The sequence below is a fragment of the Nomascus leucogenys genome, chromosome 18, assembly GCF_006542625.1.
Source record: "Nomascus leucogenys isolate Asia chromosome 18, Asia_NLE_v1, whole genome shotgun sequence".
NCBI classification, from domain to species: Eukaryota; Metazoa; Chordata; class Mammalia; order Primates; family Hylobatidae; genus Nomascus; species Nomascus leucogenys.
The window spans coordinates 33908442-33930094 of NC_044398.1; the positions used below are offsets into that span (position 1 = coordinate 33908442).

Consider the following 21653-nt stretch of genomic DNA (forward strand, 5'->3'; position numbering starts at 1 on the left):
GCTCTACCAGATGAGTCAGAAGATGCCACTGAAAAGTGCCTGAGCCTGAGGAATAGGAGATCGGCTTTTGTTCCAACTCCATCCATAAATTACTGCATGGCCTCAGGCAGATTCTTAACTGCTTTTAGCCACAGTTTCCTCATCTGAAATGAAAAGGATAATAGTATCTAATTCATGGAGTTGTTTGTAGGACTCATGAGAAGATCCCCTAGCACAGTGCCTGACCTCACTCAATATTAGCTATGTTGCTCAGAGTGCTCTGGAGCTTGGTTTCTTTATCTGAAAATGAATTAAGTTGTCCTAGATCAGTGTTTCCTGGTGTAAATTTTATCATGAGCCAGAGCATAACAGTGCATAAAGAGCCAGTGTACCAAGAAGTCATTTGTAGCAGCCAAAGCTCTTAGTGGGGCCAGCAAGGCTGGGCAGGTTCAGGGATGGAGACTGACAAGACGGCAGCCCCTCTGTTCTAAGACAGTGTCCTAGGACATTTTTTATGCTTGTGTGGCTCAAGTGCTCTATGGGAGACAGGAAATGCAGCCCTGAGGTTTATATTCACGATATCTAACCAGGACTTACACAAAGGCTACAGACAAAAGACATTGACATTGCAGAAAAGTAAATGGAAGAGTCCAGTGGTCCCACTCCAAGGCACATAGCTGGTTAGTGGCAGATTCAGAACCAGAACTCCATTTTCTGGTCCCAGTTGAGGTTCTTCCTCTGACAGCAGGCGACTTCCCAAGCCTCATCCTTTCCCCAGCGCTTTGGAGTATACTCATGTGAGCCTGAGGACACACACACACGGGCACCCGGCTTGTCGGGAACAGCTGGGGCTCAAATCCCTCCTCCTGCTCCCCTCCCTTGGTTATGCAACTCTTTTCCAATTAGGCTCTCAGCCACATGCCATTTGGATTCCCCGACCTTAATCCTGTGCAATGGGGCTGAAATGAATGAGACAGGGCTCCATTCTGGCTTCACAAAGGCTGCATTGTCCAACTCGTGAATGGGTTCCTTCTGCTTGGGCCAAGAGGACCATTTGCAGCGGGGAGGCATCCAGAAACAGCCCAAGGTCCAGCATAATAACCTGCATGTGCCTCCATGCACATGGGATGGCCCTTTAAAAGGGAGGCCCTGGCTGTGGGAAGCCAGAGACAGCTGGGCCACTGGCAGTGAGGGAGAGTGAGGATGGCAGAGACCAGTGCCCTGCCCACCGGCTTCGGGGAGCTCGAGGTGCTGGCTGTGGGGATGGTGCTGCTGGTGGAAGGTGAGCCAAGCAGAACCTGGGGTGCAGTGGGGGCCCAGTGGGTTCTGAGGACCCAGGCCACCAGTATGGAGCTGGCAAGGAGAGGAGAGGTCCCCAAACCCAGCTGGGTGTCAGGTCCCCTTGGCTGCCTTCCCCTCTGTGCCTGGACTTGGGGTGTGTTCTGACAGATGAACCTGTGAGGTGCAGCACACTACCCACTGGGAGCAGAGAGGAAGCCAGGCAAGGGTCAGGGAGGGAGGGACTTTGAGAGGGGACATCTGCCCAGGAGATGATCAAGAGCCAGGCTTTAGGACTTTTCATGTCCCTCCAGCCGGGAGAAAATTTAATCCACTCCTTGGAAATCCTGCTAAGAATCCCACATAGGATCAGTCCCCCAAAAGGCTCTGGGGACAGACAGCTCTGCCACCTGCTCTGTGTGGGTGGAACCAAGTCCCTTCAGCTCTCTGACCTCAATGCCTTGACATTGCGAATGAGTGGTTGTAAAGATTGAATGGGATACTGGGTATAAAGTGCTAGCCTAAATAGACTCTAGGGTATATAAGTTCATTCACTCCCATCCTCTCCAGCCCCACCACTATTTTCACTGTGTCTACTCCTATGAGCCTAAGCACTTCCCCTCTGTAGGCAACCTGGGTCCGCGAGGTACCTACCTCAACCTAGAATCCCTAAGATGCTCACTGAGGCCAGAGCTAGAGAAAGTGTCAATCCTGAATCTGGGCCAACCCAAGCTAAGTTGATGGAGAATGCAGCTTTGGTTCAAAGCAGACCCAGAGAAATCATCAGCACGTTCTCTCACCTAATGAGAACTGACAATGGAGGGGAAGTGACAGTCGTTAGATTGGTCCTGAAAGTTCTTGACACGACTATCTGGTGGCCCCAGCCCGTGTCTCCCTTTCCTGAGAACCCTACAATCTAGCATCATTCCAGGTCCTCAAACATGCCATAAAATTTTACCACTTTATTTTTTGGAAGGGGTTTAAATTTACATTTTTATTTCGTGTTTGATGATCAGAAATGTCATTATATATACAATGCGTTCGTTTTTATTTTATTTTTAAAATATTTTTAAAATTTCAATAGCTTTGGGGGTACAAGTGATTTTTGTTTACATAGATGAATTACATCGTCGCAAATTCTGGGGTTTTAGTGCACCAATCACCCGAGTAGTGTACATTGTACCTAATATGTAGGCTTTTTTAATCCTACCCCCTCTCCCACCCTTCCCCTTCTGAGTCTCCAGAGTCCATTATATCCTCTGAATGCCTTTGCTTACTCACGGTTTAGTTCCCACTTGTAACTGAGAACAAACAGTATTTGGTTTTCCATTCCTGAGTTACTTCACTTAGAATAATGGCCTCCAGCTCCATCCAACTTGCTGTAATAAGACATTATTTCACTCCTTTTTATGGTTGAGTATTATTCCATGATGTATATATACCACATTTTCTTTGTCCATTCATTGGTCAGTAGGCACTTACATTGATTTCGTATCTTTGCAATGGTGAATTGTGCCGCAATAAACATAGATGTGCACGTGTGTTTTTGGATGGATTAAATGGCAGATCTACTTTTAGTTATTTAAGGAATCTCTATACTGTTTTCCATAGAGGTTGTATTAATTTACATTTCCACCAGCAGTGTATAAGCATTCCCTTTTTACCACATCCATGTCATCGATCTATTGTTTTTTTGACTTTTTAATGATGGTCATTCTTGTAGGAGTAAGGTGGTATCTCATTGTACCATAGCATGTCTTTGCACATGCTATTCCCTCCTGGAATGCTCTTCCATGCACTGTCCCTCAGGTAAGTGCTTCTCATAGTTTTGAAGGCAGGAATTTTTCCTGTTCCTCACTTTAGATAGGGGAAGCTGAGGTTCAGAGAGCTTAAGGAGCAGCAAGCGAGGCAACCAAGCCAGAATTCAAGGTCGGGTCTCTCTGCTGCCAGAGTACGCCCCGTTCATGTTCACTTCCATGCCTGGCGTCCTGGGCAGCTCCCAGCTCTAACATCGACTCTTTTCCTTGGAGCCTCTCTGACTTTTCTCTACAGTCCTTGGATAAGGCATTTTGAAATCCAAAAGGCCTGAATTCAAGTTCCAGCTCCACCGCTTACTAGCTGTGTACTTACGGCAAGTTAGCTAGTGTCTCTGAGCCTCAGTTTCCCAGCTATAAATGGAGAAGAGAGTATCCAAGTGAAGACTGAATGAGATGACTCATATAAAGTGTTTATCCTGGTGCCTGGTGTGTGCTAAGTGCCTGGCAGGTGTCAGTGATTATGATTGTTATAGCACGAAGCGTGCTACCCTATATTGATTGTCTTCCTTGTCTGTCCCGGAGGTTGCTGATGCTCCATCCACCCTACGCACCCTGTTCTGACCCCAGCTGGGCCTCAGCAGCCCCAATGCCAGCCCCCACCCTTCCTTTCAGCTCTCTCCGGTCTCAGCCTCAATACCCTGACCATCTTCTCTTTCTGCAAGACCCCGGAGCTGCGGACTCCCTGCCACCTGCTGGTGCTGAGCTTGGCTCTTGCGGACAGTGGGATCAGCCTGAATGCCCTCGTTGCAGCCACATCCAGCCTTCTCCGGTACCAGCCCCCTCCCCAGTCCACAGGCTCTGGGGTCCTGCCTGAGGCCTGACCTCTGGGCCCTGGGCAGCCAGGCCAAGGGCATTTTTACTACTTACAGAAAATTGGCCAAGGGCAGAGGGTGGGCAGGCTAAAATGGGCTGAATTCCAGATTGATTCTGAAGAACGACAGCTGATTTCTGGAAGACAGGGGTTGCTGAAACCTGATGAAAGAGATGGTAGGCTGTAGAGATCAATGGTGTGGGTTCTGTAACCAAGCAACCTAGGTTTGCATTCTGGCTTCAGCATTTCTAGTTCTGGGCTTCTTCCATAAATCAGGTATTATTTCCTAACTCATATAGGTGGTTGGAAGTATTTACTTCTATTATGTGTAAATAACTTAAAATAATGCTTGATACCTAGGACTCTAAGTAAATGTTTGTGAACGCAAACAGGGTTTTGGCTAGTGTCTAATACCTCCTTATACATAAACCAGGGTCTTCCATCACTGCTTCAGAAGGTGTTTATAAAATTGTTTTCTGAAGCAGACTGGACATTCTCATTCTGGTTTTGGACACTACAGACGGAGGCTGGAGCCCACCTGGATGTGCATGCTCAGTGCTGACCAGCCTGGGGGGTCTGCATCAGTGAGAATTCTTCCTCCCACGGAGAATTGAAGTTTCTACCTTTGCTTGGCCTTTTAGGCTGGGGAGGCCTGGGATCTCCCCTCTGACTTTGCCTTCATCTTCTGTGTGACCTTGGCTTCAGTATCTTTGCCTCTTTGAACATCAGTTTCCCCACCTATCAAATACAGGCATGAGCTCTCCTGTGACAGAGGGATCTGATCACACAGAGAGAGACTATGGCCCAACCGTGGTGCAGTCAAAGTCACCCAGCCTGGAGCATGTGCATTGGGCTCCACCCCTTCAGCCCATTTACTTGAGCTCTAACGCCTCATAGGAAAGACACTGATATTAAGGCCCTCTTCGGAGAAGCAGGGCAGCATTCAGGAACACACACTCCAAGCTGTACTTGACAGGTGTGGGAGGTGGAAAGGGTAAGAGGAGAGAGGTCACTGGTGCCCAGTGTCTCCCACAGGCGCTGGCCCTACGGCTCGGACGGCTGCCAGGCTCACGGCTTCCAGGGCTTTGTGACAGCATTAGCCAGCATCTGCAGCAGTGCAGCCATCGCATGGGGGCGCTATCACCACTACTGCACCCGTATGTATCTGGGCTCCTCGAGTGGAGGGACACCGATGCAGTGTGGAGAGGATAAGAGGCAGGGAGGGGCAGTCAGAACTAGCTACTGCTCCATGCTTCCCAGTACAGGGAAGTGTGAGTGGGTGTGAGTGTGCATGCATAGGCACTCACTTCAGGAAAGGAAGGAAGGTGGGAGAGTGTGCAGGAGAGCTGTTGAGGCTCTCTTGCCATTGCTGCAACCTTGGGCAAGTCAGGGATCCTCTCTGAACCTTAGTCTCCTCCTCTGCGAAATGATTTTTTTTTCTTTTTGAGACGGAATCGCTCTATTGCCCAGGCTGGAGTGCAGTGGTGCAATCTCGGCTCACCGCAACCTCGGCCTCCTGGTTTCAAGCGATTCTTTTGCCTCATCCTCCTGAGTAGCTGGGACTACAGGCACGTGCCACCACACCTGGCTAAGTTTTGTATTTTTAGTAGAGATGGGGTTTCACCATATTGGCCAGGCTGGTCTTGAACTCCTGACCTCATGATCTACCCACCTCAGCCTCCCAAAGTGCTGGGATTACAGGCGTGAGCCACCGCACCCGGCTGAGATTATTTTAATAACCAATTTCAGTTTTATTTTGAAAATCAAATGAGATCAGGGATACAGAAAATGCCCTTGCAGACAGGCACTACTGAGGCGCAGAGAGGCTGTGTGTATGTGTGTAGCTGGGCATGCTGGCACCCCACACTTCCATAAGGCTTCATGAAAACTGTCCAGCTTTAGATTTCCCAAGGTGCGCTGTCAAATACCATCTTCATAATTGGCCATAACAGTGTACAAACTGCTCCATTTTTCCTTGATTTTTTTTTCTTAAAAGTGACTCATTTTTTTAAAATGTAAACACCTGCTACAAGCTCATTCTAAATATCTGCAAAATCACAGGTTTAATGTTCTTATAATTTTAATACAATTAAAATAAAAACCTGTTCACCAGAGACTATCTAGAACCCTGTTCACCACCAGGGGTACATAAACATGTTTTGGGGAGCTGTAGCTCAGCTAATCCTCCTAGCAAACCTTCAGCTCACAGCCTCAGAAGCAGAGGCACAGAGAAGTTAAGCAGCTTGCCTCGCTACTAAGGGCAGAGCCAGCACTGGGCATGACCTGGTACCTTCAAGTCCTGAGCTATGAATTTGCCCAGCACAGAGGCTGCTGTGAGGTCTATGGCCAGCACAGCCTCAAACCATGGCATGGCCTCTTTGGAATCCACAGAACTTCCCTTGCCATAGTCACATGGACAGCCCCCTTCCCTGCAAAGTCACTGCCCCTCATGGGTCTCTCCTGTCATATGCCTCTCTCCAGGCCAAAATGCTGCCGTCGGTCTCATCATTTTGAGTGGCGATAGGTTAGCCCTCCTGTTCACCTGGCCTCAGAGCGCTTCTCCCACTACTTACATCCCAGCCCCCACCCCTAATGCTCCCTTGGACCATCTTACACACACACACACACACACACACACAAAACACCGCCATCTCAGACAGCAACAGGCTTCTCTGCCTCAATATAGAACAGTTGATCCCTGTGCCAGAGGCCTTAGATCAAAGCCCTTTCTATACTGAGAGCATGGCAGAGCAGTGTGAAGGCAGGCAAAGGGGAATGAGGAGGACTGAATTCATCCACTCCATCCCTGGGTGGTTGTAGGCATGTCACCTTGGCCATCTGTCTCTAAAGCTGAAAGTCTGAGGCAGCACAAGGATCCAGGTAGATATTAATTGTTGTGCCCACAGAGAATTGCTTGAAACCAGAAGGCAGAGGTTGCAGTGAGCCAAGATGGCACCACTGCACTCCAGCCTGGGCAACAGAATGAGACTCCGCCTCAATAAAATAAAAAAAAATTAAAAAATTTAAAAAATTTAAAAAAAGAAGAAGAAGAAGAAAAGAAAAGGCCAGGCACAGTGGCTCATGCCTGTAATCCCAACACTTTGGGAGGCTGAGGTGGGCAGATTACTTGAGGTCAGGAGTTCAAGACCAGCCTGGCCAACATGGTGAAACCCCATCTCTACTAAAAATACAAAAATTAGCTGGGCACGGTGGCATGAGCCTGTAATCCCAGCTACTTGAGAGGCTGAGGAAAGAGAATCACTTGAACCTGGGAGGTGGAAGTTGCAGTGAGCTGAGATCACACCACTGCACTCCAGCCTGGGTGACACAACAAGACTCTGTCTCAAAATTTTTTTAAAAAAATGATAGGAAGAACTGACATCTTAACTACATTGAGTATTCCTATCCATGCACATAATTATCATGCCCACAGTTGGGATGGGAGGTGTCTTAGTCTGCCCAGGCTCCTATAGTAGAATGCCATCGACTGGGTGGCTTGAACAATAGAAATTTATTTCTCAGTTATTCAGGCTGGGAAGTCCAAATGCGAGGTGTCAGCATGGTCAGGTTCGGTGAGGGCTTGCTTCTTGGTTTATAGATCTTCACCTTCTTGCCATGTCCTCACATAAAAAGAGAGAGATTGTCACTCTTGTGTTCCTTCTTTTATTTTTTTGAAACAGTCTCACTCTATTGCCCAGGCTAGAATGTAGTGGCACCATCTCAGTACACTGCAACCTCCACCTTCTGGGTTCAAGCAATTCTCTACCTCAGCCTCCTGAGTAGCTGGGACTACTGGCTCATGCAGCACGTCCAGCTAATTGTGTCCCTTCTTATGAGGGCACTAATCACATCATGGGGGCTCCACCCTTATGGCCTAGTTATCTCCCAAAGGCCCCACCTCCAAATGCCATCACATTGGGGATTAGGGCTTCAACATATAAATTTGAGGGGACACAAACATTCAGTTCATATCAGAAGGTCACATCCAAGCAAACTCCATCTGGAGCCGTATCAGTAGAAGCAAAGTGTCAGATGAGGGAGGTTGTAGACATGCTCTTCTCTCCCGATCAAAACCCATCTGGAGAACTGTCCTCTGCTCTGATATCTTATATACAAAGGAGTATGACAAATAAATAGTAGACAGAGGAGGACACCTGGGAAGTGCATCCTGAAGCCAGATCCAGGAGGAACCACTGGATGGGAAGGACCCAATTACACCGCAGCAGAGAGGGAGGCTTCAGGGAAGGGACTAGAGGAGGTCAAATCAGCATGGCTGGTTCACATCAAAAGATGCTGCTGGGACCCAGCCTCTGCCATTGGCACTGAGGTTAAGCCCCAACCCCCAAGTCAAGCATTCTCAGAGGGTGTCCTGGAAGCAAGGGCACTGGCCTGATTCTGAGCAAGTGCTGAGGATGGTGGTAAGTCCAGACTTCTGCCTCCATCCCCTGTGACCCTCACCTGAACCCCTGCCTATGCTTCTTCCTGAACTTTGTCTCTGAAAACATATCTGTCTCTTTGCCACTCCCTCCTTGTCTCTGTCCTCTGAAGAAGATGGTATAGTGTGTCTATTTGGAGACCTTCACCATCCATTATCTATTTCATTCTTCATAACCATCCTCTGAGGCAAGGATTATCATTCCCATTGTGGGCGAGAATACTGGGGCTCAGAGAAGCTCTTCACTTGCCTGAGGCCCTGAGTTATTAAGCATCAGAGCTGGGGTTCCCATTTTGGTGAGTTGCTTAGTTAACCCCTCTGTCAACCTCAATTTTTTAGACCGTGACACAGGGATAAGAAAACCTCCTTCTGGCAGAATGTAGTGGCTCAATCCTATAATCCCAGCACTTTGGGAGACTGAGGCGGGTGGATCACTCAAAGGGACACTCTTCCAGATCGGGAAGTCCCATTCTTTCTCACTCTATCAGGCCATCTTCTCCTCACAACCTCCTCTTCCTCCTCTGTCCTGTGCAGGCAGCCAGCTGGCCTGGAACTCAGCCATCTCTCTGGTGCTCTTCGTGTGGCTGTCTTCTGCCTTCTGGGCAGCCCTGCCCCTCCTGGGTTGGGGTCACTATGACTATGAGCCACTGGGGACATGCTGCACCCTGGACTACTCCAAGGGGGACAGGTGAGGTGGGAGGAGCAGCTTCGAGGCTCCTATCCATGGGAATCTTGGCTTTGAACTCCTATGACAAGGGTGCCCCAGCTGAAAATCCAAATGGGGAAATGTCAACGTTTGGCAGACAATCTCAACTCCTTAGTCATGATACCCACCTGCAGGTGGACAGTGGGACTGGAAAAAACCTGTTCTGAAAACTGGCCAGATGATGGGAATGCTATGAAAATTGGGACCCAGAGTTGAACCCAAAAAGAGACATCATACAGGGAGCCATTGGCTTGTGTCAGTGATAACAGTCACCAAGCTGCACCACCTCTTTGCCATTTTCAGCACAGTCGGCCATCATGGCTCTGACCTCATCAATTTCTAGAGGGAGCCATGCCCTTGGTACAATAGATTCAAAGAACATTAAGGTCCTTGCATTGGGAGGGAATGCCCTGAGCATATGCTATGAGGCAATCCCTGGAGAAATAGGACTGAATGCATGAGGGTCACCACCCTCATTGGGCTCTTGTTCTGGTACTGCCCCATCAGGCGGCTCTAGGGAGACAACAGCTTAGGGGGATCCTTTAGGAACTGCCTTGAGGAATGGTCACATGGGCTCCAGCCCCTCTTGCTTCCACCAGAGCCAAGTTGCATTCATCTGCTTTACCCATGGTGTTTAATCATGAGGCATCTGCACTGGATGACAGGCTTTCCAGGTGATGCATTCTTGAGAATGCCCGGCCTGGTCCAAGTGTCCCTCTGTGGCACTCCCCAGCCAGGGTCCAGTCTTTCCAGCTGCCCATCCCTGGTGGACAGCTCCAAGGTGACATAGTCTCTCCTTCAGAAAATGGGAATCTGTCTCCCTGGGACTCCCACCATTCCCTTCACCTCCCCATGACCACTACCTGGGAACCCAGGCTCTTCTATGGTCCCTTCAACCATTTCTTCAGTGACACAGTATCCAATCTTCTTGTTATCCAGTCTCCTTTTAAAACCTTTGGGCCTAGAATGCTCCTTGAATGTTCCTTCCTCTTGGTCCACTGACATCTCCACCATTGGGTGAACATGTTTCCCAAACTAAAATTTCCCATTCTTCATGCTTGGGGGACAAACAGGAAAGCAGGGCTGAGAACTTGTACAAGAAAGAGGCCTCTTCCTCCTCGGAGCTCCCTGGCTTCTAAAGGCAAGTTTTAGGGGGACCTTGTAGCTCCCTGGCTCCTAAAGGGAGTTCACCTGGGACCCCCAGGAACAACCACACTGAGTGCTTGTCTGAATGGGGCATTTCCCCGCATCTGATCATCTAGAGCAGAGCTGGTGGGTCCTTGAGGGCAGCTGGCCATCCCTGAGAGGTAACCCCAATCCTCCACCCACTCTCCCTGTAGAAACTTCACCAGCTTCCTCTTCACCATGTCCTTCTTCAACTTCGCCATGCCCCTCTTCATCACGATCACGTCCTACAGTCTCATGGAGCAGAAACTGGGGAAGAGTGGCCATCTCCAGGTAAGGACCCCCTCCCGGAGTGTTATCTGATGGTGCAGCGCAGCTCCAGGCTCCTGGTGTCCCGAATGAAGAATTGGATGTGACACACACAAATAGCAAAGCAAATGTTCATTGCTTTTGCAGCAAAAGCTTATTCAGCACAGTGTTACACTCTCAGAGAGGGGAGGGTGGACCGATCTCTACGAAGTGAGATCAGCACCAATTTGTTGTATTTTGGGTTCTTTTATATGTTTATTTTTCTTCTCTTCCCAAGGCTGCCTAATCTCTAGCCAGCATCTGCCTTTTGATTGATAGGTGGGTTGCTTAGTTACTTTGGCCCTTGTGTGCTTGCCTGTCACCTCCATCCCATAATCTTAAGTACATGCATGATATGCAGTCCATATGCATCAGCTTTAATAAGCTTATTATCATATGGGGTCATTTTAAGGATACTTTTTCTCTCTAATGCACATGCCCATCTCTGAGGAGCTGCCCCTGACAGGTTTGGTACAGATCTAGCTGGCCATGGGAGCTTCTTATTCACTTTTTAATCTTATTTGTGTTTTGGTTGCTCAACTTCTGTTTCTTGTCTTGCTTCTTGCTCACCGCCTCTTCACCTTGCTTCTGCTTCTACTCATTCCACCCTTTAACCTCCAATTCCCTCTGCTATTCTCCTGCCTCAAGAGCAGCAGAAATTTCTCGGTTCATCTCAGGGACACCAGGGAATATGAACAATGTGACAGACAGCAACCAGGGGTTTTCTGAGTTTTCAATGATCAAGAGAAAATCCAGCTGTGCACAGCATAGGATGTTAGAACTGGAAACCACCCTCCCTTTGCTCAGATGGCCAAGGCCTGGGGAGCAAGAATCAGGACTGCTCAGATTCACACAGACCCGGTAATTCTGGGCACCAGGGTTCCCTACTGGACACTATCTGTGCTGTTCCACTTAATTCTTGCCAAGGATCTGAGGTTTGGCACAAAGTTACAGGCTTTTTAAATGCTACTTTTAAACTGCTTTGAGATGTTTAATTTAATCACAGTCGCAGGGTGGTGCCCAAAAGATAAAAATCAAACGTATAAGCACATTTGTCCAAGAAATACAATACTTCAAAATAAGTTCTCCTGGCCATTTTTTAGTTTCTGCATTACTATTCCCTTGCCACAGTTTTATTTTAACTTGGTCACCTGGATGACCTCTTGCAAAGGAGTCGTAACAAGCGACAAAGATTAGAACAAATTCAGATCTTAATATTATTTCATCTTTGTAACCACTCAATGAGGAAAGAGGTTTTCTTTTTTTTTTTTTTTTTTTGAGATGGAATTTCACTCTTGTTGCCCAGGCTGGAGCACAATGGCGCGATCTCGGCTCACCGCAACCTCCGCCTCCTGGGTTCAAGCGATTCTCCTGCCTCAGCTTCCCGAGTACCTGGGATTATAGGCATGTGCCACCACACCCAGCTAATTTTGTATTTTTGGTAGAGACGGGGTTTCTGCATGTTGGTCAGGCTGGTTTCGAACTCCTGATCTCAGGTGATCCGCCCGCCTCTGCCTCCAAAAGTGTTGGGATTATAGGCGTAAGCCTTCGTGCCCAGCGTTTTTTTTTTTCTATTTTTCTTTTTTTTTTTTTTTTGAGACAAGGTCTTACTTTGTTGCCCAGGCTGGAGGGCAGTGGCAATCTCGGCTCACTGCAACCTCTGCCTCCGGGTTCAAGCGATTCTCCTGCCTTAGCGTCCCTAGTAGCTGGGATTATAGGCACCTGCCACCACGCCTGGCTAATTTTTGTATCTTTTGTATCTGTTGGCCAGGCTGGTCTTGAATCCTGACCTCAAGTGATCCACCCACCTCAGCCTCCCAAAGTGCTGGGATTACAGGCTTGAGCCATAGCGCCGGTCAGAAGGAAGTCCTCTTATCCCTGTGTCGCGGACTAAAAAATTGATGCTGAGATGGGGATTAACTAAGCAACTCACCAAAAACCACACACCTGGATTCAAACCTAGGTCTGGGACTCCACCACCCATGTGGTCAATCACAGTGCATGAAAAACGCTTTTTTTTTTTTAAGTCACTTCATCTGCCACTTTATTTATTTATTGTAATTTGGAAAAGGACTGTGCAAATCTATTTTAGCTGGAGCCCCGATGCTCCCCCGAGGTCAGAAGGAGAGAAAGGGCTTTGCTGGGACCAGAATCCAGTCCCCTGGCTCCCAGCTGGCCCCTGGCACAGGCGCCGCCTCTAGGCTGTCCTCCGCGATGCCGGTCCCAAGCACTGTCTGGAGGCGCAAAGTTCACATTTATTGGAGGCTCAGGCAGCCAGGAGACAAGGCTACCACCATGATCTCCTCATTTTTCTGGGTTGACTTTAAACCATTGTCTCCGGTGGGCATCGCCAAGGTCACACGCATGGGTCCAGGGACCTCATCCCAAGCTGAGCGGCTTCCCGAGACCGCGCAGCCTCCCCAGGGGATTCCACGTCTTACGGCCTCCGCTCCCGGGAGGGCCCCGTAGTGCTGAGCTCCGTTGTTTGTTGTTGTTTTTTTCCCCCCCAAATAAGGGACAATTAAGAGGAAAAAAAGTCTCTTGGTCAACATATTTTAATAATCCAAGATGGAAGAAAATATGTTCTCTTCCAGCTTAATCACCCGTTTTGTTAAAGAAAGGTCAGGGAGAAAACAGGCAAGAACTTCAGCGTCAGAATTTGCACGTCCGCGTGTCTGTGCGGGGCTGGAACCTGGCAGCTCCTGCTGACATTAAAGCGCGAGTCTTGCGCCCCCTCATGGCCCCAGGCGGCACCCCAGTATCTCCCGCTCTCCGGACAAGCCCCTTCCCCGCTGATTGTATTTCACATTGGGAGCCCAGACAGGGTGGTCTCGCCAGGTGGCTGTAGCTGTGGATGACGAGTTGGTTCTAGGACTGAGGTCTGACGGCAGCTCAGCTTGAGGCCCCTTGAGCACGCAGTCACAGAGCCCAGGATTCCTCTTAAAGAGCACAGACCCGGGCCAGGCACAGTGGCTCATGCCTGTAATCCCAGCACGTTGGGAGGCCGAGGCAGGAGGATCCCTTGAGCCCAGGAGTTCGAGACCAGCCTGGGAAACGTAGTGAGACCCCCTTCTGTATTTGACAAACAAAGAGTACAGACCCAGGAGGAAGGTCATTATCCACCCAGTCTCGGCCTCCAGCCACGTCAGGTATTGTCAGGCCATTTTACAGACACAGCAGCTGAGGTCAGGCAAGTTTAAATAAAAGGCTTAAGGTCACACAGTCTTAAAACAACAGAGAGGCCCATCTGGTCCCAAATTCCCCTGCAGACTCAGCCCCCTCCTGAAGCCTGGTCCATGCTGCCCAGCCCTGCTGAGTGCTGACCTGGTCTTCTCGGCCACATGGGGCTGTGGGCCACCTGGAGCAAGCTGACATCTCCTGTGACAATTTCTCCCCAGGTAAACACCACTCTGCCAGCAAGGACGCTGCTGCTCGGCTGGGGCCCCTATGCCATCCTGTATCTATACGCGGTCATCGCAGATGTGACTTCCATCTCCCCCAAACTGCAGATGGTACAGATATTTATAGTACCTAAAACTACACCCCTCTCCGTCTTTGTTCTCTGTCTAACCTCATCTCACTTTCTGGATTTATGGCCTCTGTGTCAGTCTCTTCCTCCCTGTGTTTCTTCCTTTGGATACTCACAATGCATAGAGCATTAATTTGCCCCCTAATCCCCCACCTCGTTCCTGAGTCATACCAGGCTGCTGCTTGACATTGCCCAAACCTCATGTGAGATGACAGGGACAGCCAGCCAGATGGTGCAGATAAAGACTCTGTGACTAGGGGTTGAGATTAGTCCCCAGGCTGGGAGCAGGTGGGTCTGGACAAGAGTATGGCTCCATGGACTCCGTGAGCCATGCATCTCCACTAACTAGTCAGGGTAGGCTCCAAGACTGCAGAACTAAATGATTGGCAGCTGTAGGTGGAGGGTGACTGGGGTCGCCAGGTGGGACCAGAGAGAGGATCAGTGGCTTTGAAGCTTCTTTTCTGGACCTTTCTGCCACAACAGGTGCCCGCCCTCATTGCCAAAATGGTGCCCACGATCAACGCCGTCAACTATGCCCTGGGCAATGAGATGGTCTGCAGGGGAATCTGGCAGTGCCTCTCACCGCAGAAGAGTGAGAAGGACCGAGCCAAGTGAGCTTGCTACCCTGGACTGAGCCCCATGCCAGGAAGCTGTTCCAGGAGTCCTGCCCAGCAGCCTCAGTGGCCAAGCCCAGACACTCACCCACCTTCCCCAGTGGCCCCGTGGAGCCTGGCCCTAGGCTGGACAGAAGGATTCAGAAAGACACCAGGCTGCACAGAAAGAGCCAGATGGACCTGAGTGTCGGTCATAGCCCTCTACACTCAAGGCTGAGAGGCCTCAGGAAAGCCACTCCTTTTTAAAAATAATAATAAATTTAAGGGGGTACAGTGCAGTTTTGTTACATGGATAGGTTGCCTAGTGGTGAAGTCTGGGCTTTTAGTGTAACCATCACCCTAATAATATACATTGTACCCATTAAGTAATTTCTCATCCCTCACTCCCTCCCACCTTGTCACCCTTCTGAGTCTCCAGTGTCTATTATTCCACACTCCATGTCCATGTATACACATTATTTAGCTCCCACATACAAGTGAGAACATTTGGTATTTGACTTTCTGTTTTTGAGTTATTTCACTTAAAATAATGACCTCCGGTTTCATCCATGTTGCTGCAAAAGACATGATCTCATTCTTTTTTATGGCAGTGTAGTATTCCATTCCATATATATATAGATATAGATATAGATATAGATATAGATATAGATATAACATTTTCTTTATCCAATCATCTGTTGATGGATTGATTCCATATCTTTGCTACTGTAAACAGAGCTGTGATAAGCATACAAATGCAGGTTTCTTTTTGATATACTGATTTCTTTTCCTTTGGGTAGATACCAGTAGTAGGACTGCTGGATCAAATGAGCTCTATTTTTAAGACAGTATGGAGAAATCACCATACTGTTTTCCATAGGGGTTGTCCTAATTTACAGTCCCACCAACAGCGTATAGGTGTTCCCTTTTCTCTGCATCCTTACCAATATCTGTTATTTTTTGACTTTTTAATAATAGCCATTCTCATTTGTGTGAGATAAGATCTCATTGAGGTTTTAATTTCCATTTCTATGATGACTTTTGATGTTGAGCATTTTTTCATATGCTTCTTAGCCATCTGTATGTATTCTTTTTGAAAAAATGTCTATTCATGTCTTTTGCCCACTTTTTAATGGCATTATTTGGAATTTTTTTGTTGAGTTGTTTGAATTTCTTATATATTCTGGATAATAGTCCCCTATTGGATACATAGTTTGCAAACATTTTCTCCTGTTCTGCAGGTTGTTCATTCTGTTTATGGTTTATTTTGCTGTACAGAAACTTTTTTAGCTTAATTAAGTCCCATTTGTCTATTTTTGGTTTTGTTGCTTGTGCTTTTGAGGTTTCTGTCATGAATTCTTTGCTTAGACCAATGCCCAGAAGAGTTTTTCCTAGATTTTCTTCTAAGATTTTTATAGTGTCAGTTCTTACACTTAAGTCTTTAATCCATCTTGAGTTGATTTTTTTTTTTTTTTTTAAGATGGAGCCCTGCTCTGTTGCCCAGGCTGAAGTACAGTAGCGCCATCATAGCTCACTGCAACCTTTGCCTTCCAGGTTCAAGCAGTTCTCATGCCTCAGCCTCCTGAGTAGCTGGGATTACAGGCATGCACCACTATGTCTGGCTAATTTTTGGGGTTTTTAGTAGAGACAAGGTTTCACCATGTTGAACAGACTGTTCTCAAATTCCTGACCTCAGGTGATCCACCCACCTCACCCTCCCAAAGTGCTGGGATTACAGGCGTGAGCCACTGTGTCTATCCTTGAGTTGATTTTTATATATAGTAAGAGATATGGGTCCAGTTTCATTCTTCTGCATATGGCAGAAGAATTTTCCCAGCACCATTTATTGAAAAGGGTGTCCTAACATCACCCCTTCTAAACCTTCTAACCCTTAACATAAGGATGTTAATATGGACATCACAGCATTGTTGTGAGGCTTGAAGATAACATGTACTCACTAAGCACATAGAAAATACTCATTAAAACAGAGCTGTTCGTTAAGTCTTGGCCATGCCCTGCAGGGACTCAGTCTTACATAGAAAGGGGTAAAAGCCCCAGGGTTTGCTTATGGGAGCTCAAGCCAGGCTGCCAGCATTCAAACACCACGTATTAAATCGTGATCTGCTGCCCGTCACTTCCTCTGCCTGTGCATCGTTTCCCAAGTTGGGAGGTGAGATGACGGAAGTGGCAACTTGACTGCACAGAAAGGACCAGAACATTCCCTGGCATGGTAAGTGCTCATGGAGTATCAGCCACCAGCACATACTAGTCAAAGACAGGCTCTGGTAATATGGGGCTTGGCCTGCACATTGCTTTAAAATGTTTTGAGGTTCGTTGCCAACATTTAAAAATCAGGACAATTTATTTAAATGCAGATGTCAGAAGATGAGGCTTTACCAGGCTGCCTTCCTACATGGTTACAGTTTGTAGAGCTCAGGGCAGCTCAGCCCTTTGCCCAGGACACATGCTCTTCTGTCAACCTCAATGCCTGTGTCCCCTGTGGATCCTGTGGGCCTCTGGGTTTGTGACAAGAGCCATCCCGGGTCCCCAAGAGAAGGAGACGAGGCCAAACACATCAGCCTCCTCATCTGTGATCAGAGGAGAGGCAGGGAGGAAGGTGGTTTGGTCAGGCTGCTTTCAGAGATGGCTTAAGCTCAAGCCCTGCATCCCCAAGGCTTCCCGTAGGAGGGAAAGGAGGGCTTGGGAATGGCCAGCCTGGCCTCGGTTGGCAGGAGATGGGAAGGGCTGAAGCAGTAACTGGTGAGGAATGACCACAGACCCGCCTGAAGTTACTCACTTCAGAAGCCCCATATCGGCCCACACCCCCCAATTCCCACTCATGGAGTGGGCTTGGGGAGACTCATCACCTTCGGGCTCTTCTGCCCATGTTCCCAAGCACTTTTAGGATCTTTGTCCCCTGTGACACTGCATGCAGGTCTTCTCCTCTACCCTCCTTCCCACTCGCCCCACAACCTCCCCTGCACCCCTGCCTTCTTTTAAGCAGCTCAGCTGCCTTTGGGGGAAGAGGACAAAGGAAGTGGCTGAATCCTGTCTGAAGTCCACCTCCCTGTGGGCCCTTGGCACAGTCCCTGAGCTGGGATAGGAATCAAAGTCTGCCCATCCCTGGCACTTGGCCTGGCAGAAGTTAGACCACAGCCTTCAAAGACCTAAATCCTTCTCAAGCTCGCTTTGCTCTGCCCAATCCCTAGGGTGATGGATTCACAGTCCTCAAGCTCTCTGCTGATTTTCTACAATGAATATGTTCCACTTTTGCAATCACAAAAACATGTAAAGAAAAATGTTACTTCTCCCTCCTTCAAGTGTTTTATCCCTAGCTGTAGTTCTATGTTCCCTGCAGAGCCTGTGGGCCTCTGGGTTTGTGACACTGATGCAAGAGTCCCCATCCCTGAATGTATATCTGTATATCTGGTGAGACCCGGGGCCCTGCAGGGAAATGGAGATGGTGGGCAAGGTGACTGAGGAAGTCTGATGATGAAGGCGCAGCTGACCCAGGACCATGGAGGCAGGAGAAAGCAACCTCCATCCCACAGAGTGGAGGGGAGGAATAGATAAGCCCCATCAGTCTGAGTTTGCTGAACGTCATTCCCCACCAGCCTTCCTCTCCTGCCTCCCTCCGAGGCTCCTCTGGAGCAACTGCTCACCCTTTCCTGGGCACCCCTAGGTCTTTTTTCTCCATCCACTTGTGTCCCCTTAATGCCACCCCCTGCAGACACAATGAATTTTAGGGGGACACACCAACAAGGTCCCCCCACCCATGTTAGTCATCACTAGCACCACAGTGCTCTCTCTACGTTCCGTGCAGCCCTGGAGAACTGGGGCCACATTGTGGAAAGGGGACAAGAGCAAGGTGAGAAGACCAAGTCTGGCGAAGTCAGGAAGGAAGAAAGAAGGATGAAAATAGCAGAGACGGTGCTAGAGCCTCATCTGCAGAGCTCAAGGGCTCAGGGCATCTTCACTGGAGGCCCAGGGAACCAGCCTAACCTTCCCCTGCCCTGGCCTCTAGCCACACTCTACACCAAAGACCACACTGATACGCAGACACACAGACTGGACTAGGAAGAGGCCACCAGGAGGTGGACTTCCAGAACCAGCAAGCACCAAGCACCAGAAAATGCCACCTCCAGCAATCACTTCCTCATTTGTAAGCCAGCATCCATCTGACCCCCTGAATCCCTGTCTGTGTCTCTTAGTTGTGACATATTCACCTATCCATCCAATACATATCTACTGAACAGCTGCTGGGTGTCAGACACGTGCTCAATGTGACGACGCAGTACCAAGATCCTTTCCAGATACTGCCAGAAAATGTCCACTGTCTCTTTGTCTCTTCGTTACATTTGTGAGTAAAATACAGGTGTTAACAATAGCTAGGAAATCAAAGATAGAAATTACGGTACAGCCATGTCCAAGTAAGTGAAATCAGGTATAATAATAAGTGTTATCAAGATAGCCCAGAAAGTTCCTTCAGAATCTCCGCAAGTCCTTATCGAAAAACTAAACACTTATCCCTGACTCTAGATAAATTAAGCGTGCACTCTGCATTTCATTGTGCACTTGGTTTAATTGTATTTCAAGAGAATTATTCCCCATTGAATTTCAATGTGTAGCCGATTTTAGCCCCATTCTGGATTTTTAAAATTTTCTGTTTGACTTGGAAATCGCCGGGTTTTTTTCTTTTCTTTCTTTCTCTCTTTTTTTAAAACCACATAGTCCTATGTAAGAAAACCGCCATTATTTCTAAGAACAGTTTTCCCTAAATTGGCATCCACAGAGGAAGGCCCCATAACATGCACTCCTGTAGTGTGACCAGGCCTTGCCATCCCCTCGCTGGGTAACCTTGGGAGTCAAGACCCCCTCTGGCCCATCCCCTCCATCATCTCAGTCCCCCGGGGCTCTGACACAGGCAGAAGATTCTCAAACACTATCGAATGTTTTTCTCCAAACGAGATGTTTGTGATGGACCGAATGTTTGTGTCCCCTGGAACACCAATGTTGAAACCCAGTACAGTTAAATGAGGTCATAAGAACAGAGCCGTGATCCCATAGGATTGTGTCCTTATGAGAAGAGACACCGGAGAGCCTGAGCTCCCTCTTCGTCCATCCCACGGATATGTCCAGGAAAGACCATGTGAGCTCACTGTGAAAAGTTGGCCCAGCCCAAGGAGAGAGCCCTCACCAGACACCAACACTGCTGGCACCTTGATCTCCGACTTCCAGCCTCCAGAAATGTGCAAAATAAATTTCTGTTGCTTGAACCACCCAGTCTATGTATTTTGTTACAGCAGCTTTAACAAACTAATACAATGTTACATCAAAGCTCATCATTGAAACAGGTGATAATGGAGGGGACCAACAGCCCAGCTGGTGCCCCCAGCCCCGGAACACCCAGTGCCACTTCTGCAGAGCCTGGTGATTGTAAAAATCCCAATCAAAAGTTATAAAATTTGGCTTCTAAGATCCCCTCCCACTCTAAGATCCATTGATTGTAGAATGTATTTGAGTTCTTTCACAAAGAAATGTAAGTACAGTAGAATATTATCACCTACCTCATCCTCTTGCTGGGAAAGATGGCTCTGCCTATTGCTAAATGGGCTTGACGTCACAAATAAAGTAGAAAGTTGTAACCAAGGTAAAGGATTGGCCCCTTCCGGAGACCTTCACTGGCACAATTTTTCTGGGGAGGGAAAGGGCTGTGCATTTGATTGGCTAGCAAGAAAGTAGATATCAACTAAATACTGCCTGAATTATACAATATCTATATTCCCTCTTAAAGGGAAAAGGGATCCTGCAAATTTTCTATATAGATAAATAAATTCATTGGCAAAGAAGTTGGCCTAATTTATTCATATCTTTCTTCTTGCCACATAATTAATAGAATTTCTGCTGTTCTCCCTGTCAGAGATACTCCTGGTCCAATTCTCTCAAATATAAGCTCACTCTCCTTCCAACCACAACTGTCTCCCTTCTTGTGTTCCCTATGTTTGTAAATATCACTATTATCTGTCCTGTCATCTAAGGTAAATGAAGAGAGAAGAGAAAAGCAGAGATCTGAGATGCATAAATACTCGCACTGGGCAGAACGTGAGGGTGGCGCAGTGCTCAGGAGGTACCACAAGGTGGCAGTGCCCTCTCAATGATCAGTGCATCCTGAGCTGCCAGCCCTGACGGTAGTGCCTCTCCGCAGAGCCTGGGGGTCTCCTGGCAAGCCCGCGTGGATGGGTTATTGATTCCTGCAGGATTTCTGACACGTTTTCCTTTGCCAATTCGTAGTACAGAAGAAGCCTGACGCTTAGCTGTTTCTACCTCAAATGATGACATGATTCCACATCTCTCTCTTTCTTAAAGGAAACACAGTGTCATGCCCATTGACCAGAAGAGTCTTTGATGGCCCGGTGGAATCAGTCCGTTTTCTTTGCCTGTAGGACAGCCATTGAATGTCTAGCCAAATGGAGGCCTCCAAAGCCCCGCACGGCACAGCATTTTGATAAGAGGTCTGGGCCTGGGTTTTGTCATTGTCTGACTGATAAGTCAGGGCAGTCCCTGGATTTCTCCGACCTGGGATTGTTCATCTGAAAAGTGGTGGTGATTACCCCTCATGCTGTGATCATAGGTGGAAGCACACTGCAAACTGGGGTGTGGGGCAGGAGGGTTCAGAGAAGCACCCCACACCTCAGGCAGAGGCACAATAAATGACATTTGGCAATTGTGGGCAATGTTTCTAAGGTAACGAGGGCTGGGAAAACCCTGGGTGAAGGCCAGAGATATAATCCTGAAGTCTTCCTTCTGTTCTCGGTTGAGGTAACTTGCTGCTCCCCTCTTAAGCTGCTCCTTGGCCCCAACATCACACACCTGCTCTTCCCTCCATCCACCTGGCAGCTCTCACAATGGCCTCCATTGTCCCCTGCACAGCATCCTCAGCTCAGCTGCCCTGCCCTCTGCAGCTGTCCAACACATGCACCGCCTTCGCCTTCTAGATCACAGCCAGCTTGGCAGATTGGAAAGGGCTCAGCT

General features: G+C 48.3%; 1 protein-coding gene across 1 annotated transcript; it reads left to right on the top strand.

The window, feature by feature from the left end:
- Window positions 1-1144: 1144 nt before the first annotated feature.
- RGR (retinal G protein coupled receptor) lies at window positions 1145-14920 on the top strand. The gene is made up of 7 exons (XM_003274469.3): window positions 1145-1261; window positions 3687-3843; window positions 4921-5042; window positions 8855-9008; window positions 10367-10484; window positions 13898-14011; window positions 14512-14920. The coding sequence occupies exons 1-7, from the start codon at window positions 1183-1185 to the stop codon at window positions 14641-14643; spliced, it is 876 nt and encodes a 291-aa protein (XP_003274517.1). The 5' UTR covers window positions 1145-1182; the 3' UTR covers window positions 14644-14920.
- The last annotated feature ends 6733 nt before the right edge of the window (window positions 14921-21653 follow it).

What these genes read in the sequence shown, in the direction of transcription:
- RGR (XM_003274469.3), top strand. Translation starts at nt 1,183, where the DNA reads ATGGCAGAGACCAGTGCCCTGCCCACCGGCTTCGGGGAGCTCGAGGTG. An exon ending in GACTACTCCAAGGGGGACAG is followed by an intron (nt 9,009 to 10,366) that starts GTGAGGTGGGAG and finishes CTCTCCCTGTAG; the next exon opens with AAACTTCACCAGCTTCCTCT. An exon ending in GGAAGAGTGGCCATCTCCAG is followed by an intron (nt 10,485 to 13,897) that starts GTAAGGACCCCC and finishes ATTTCTCCCCAG; the next exon opens with GTAAACACCACTCTGCCAGC.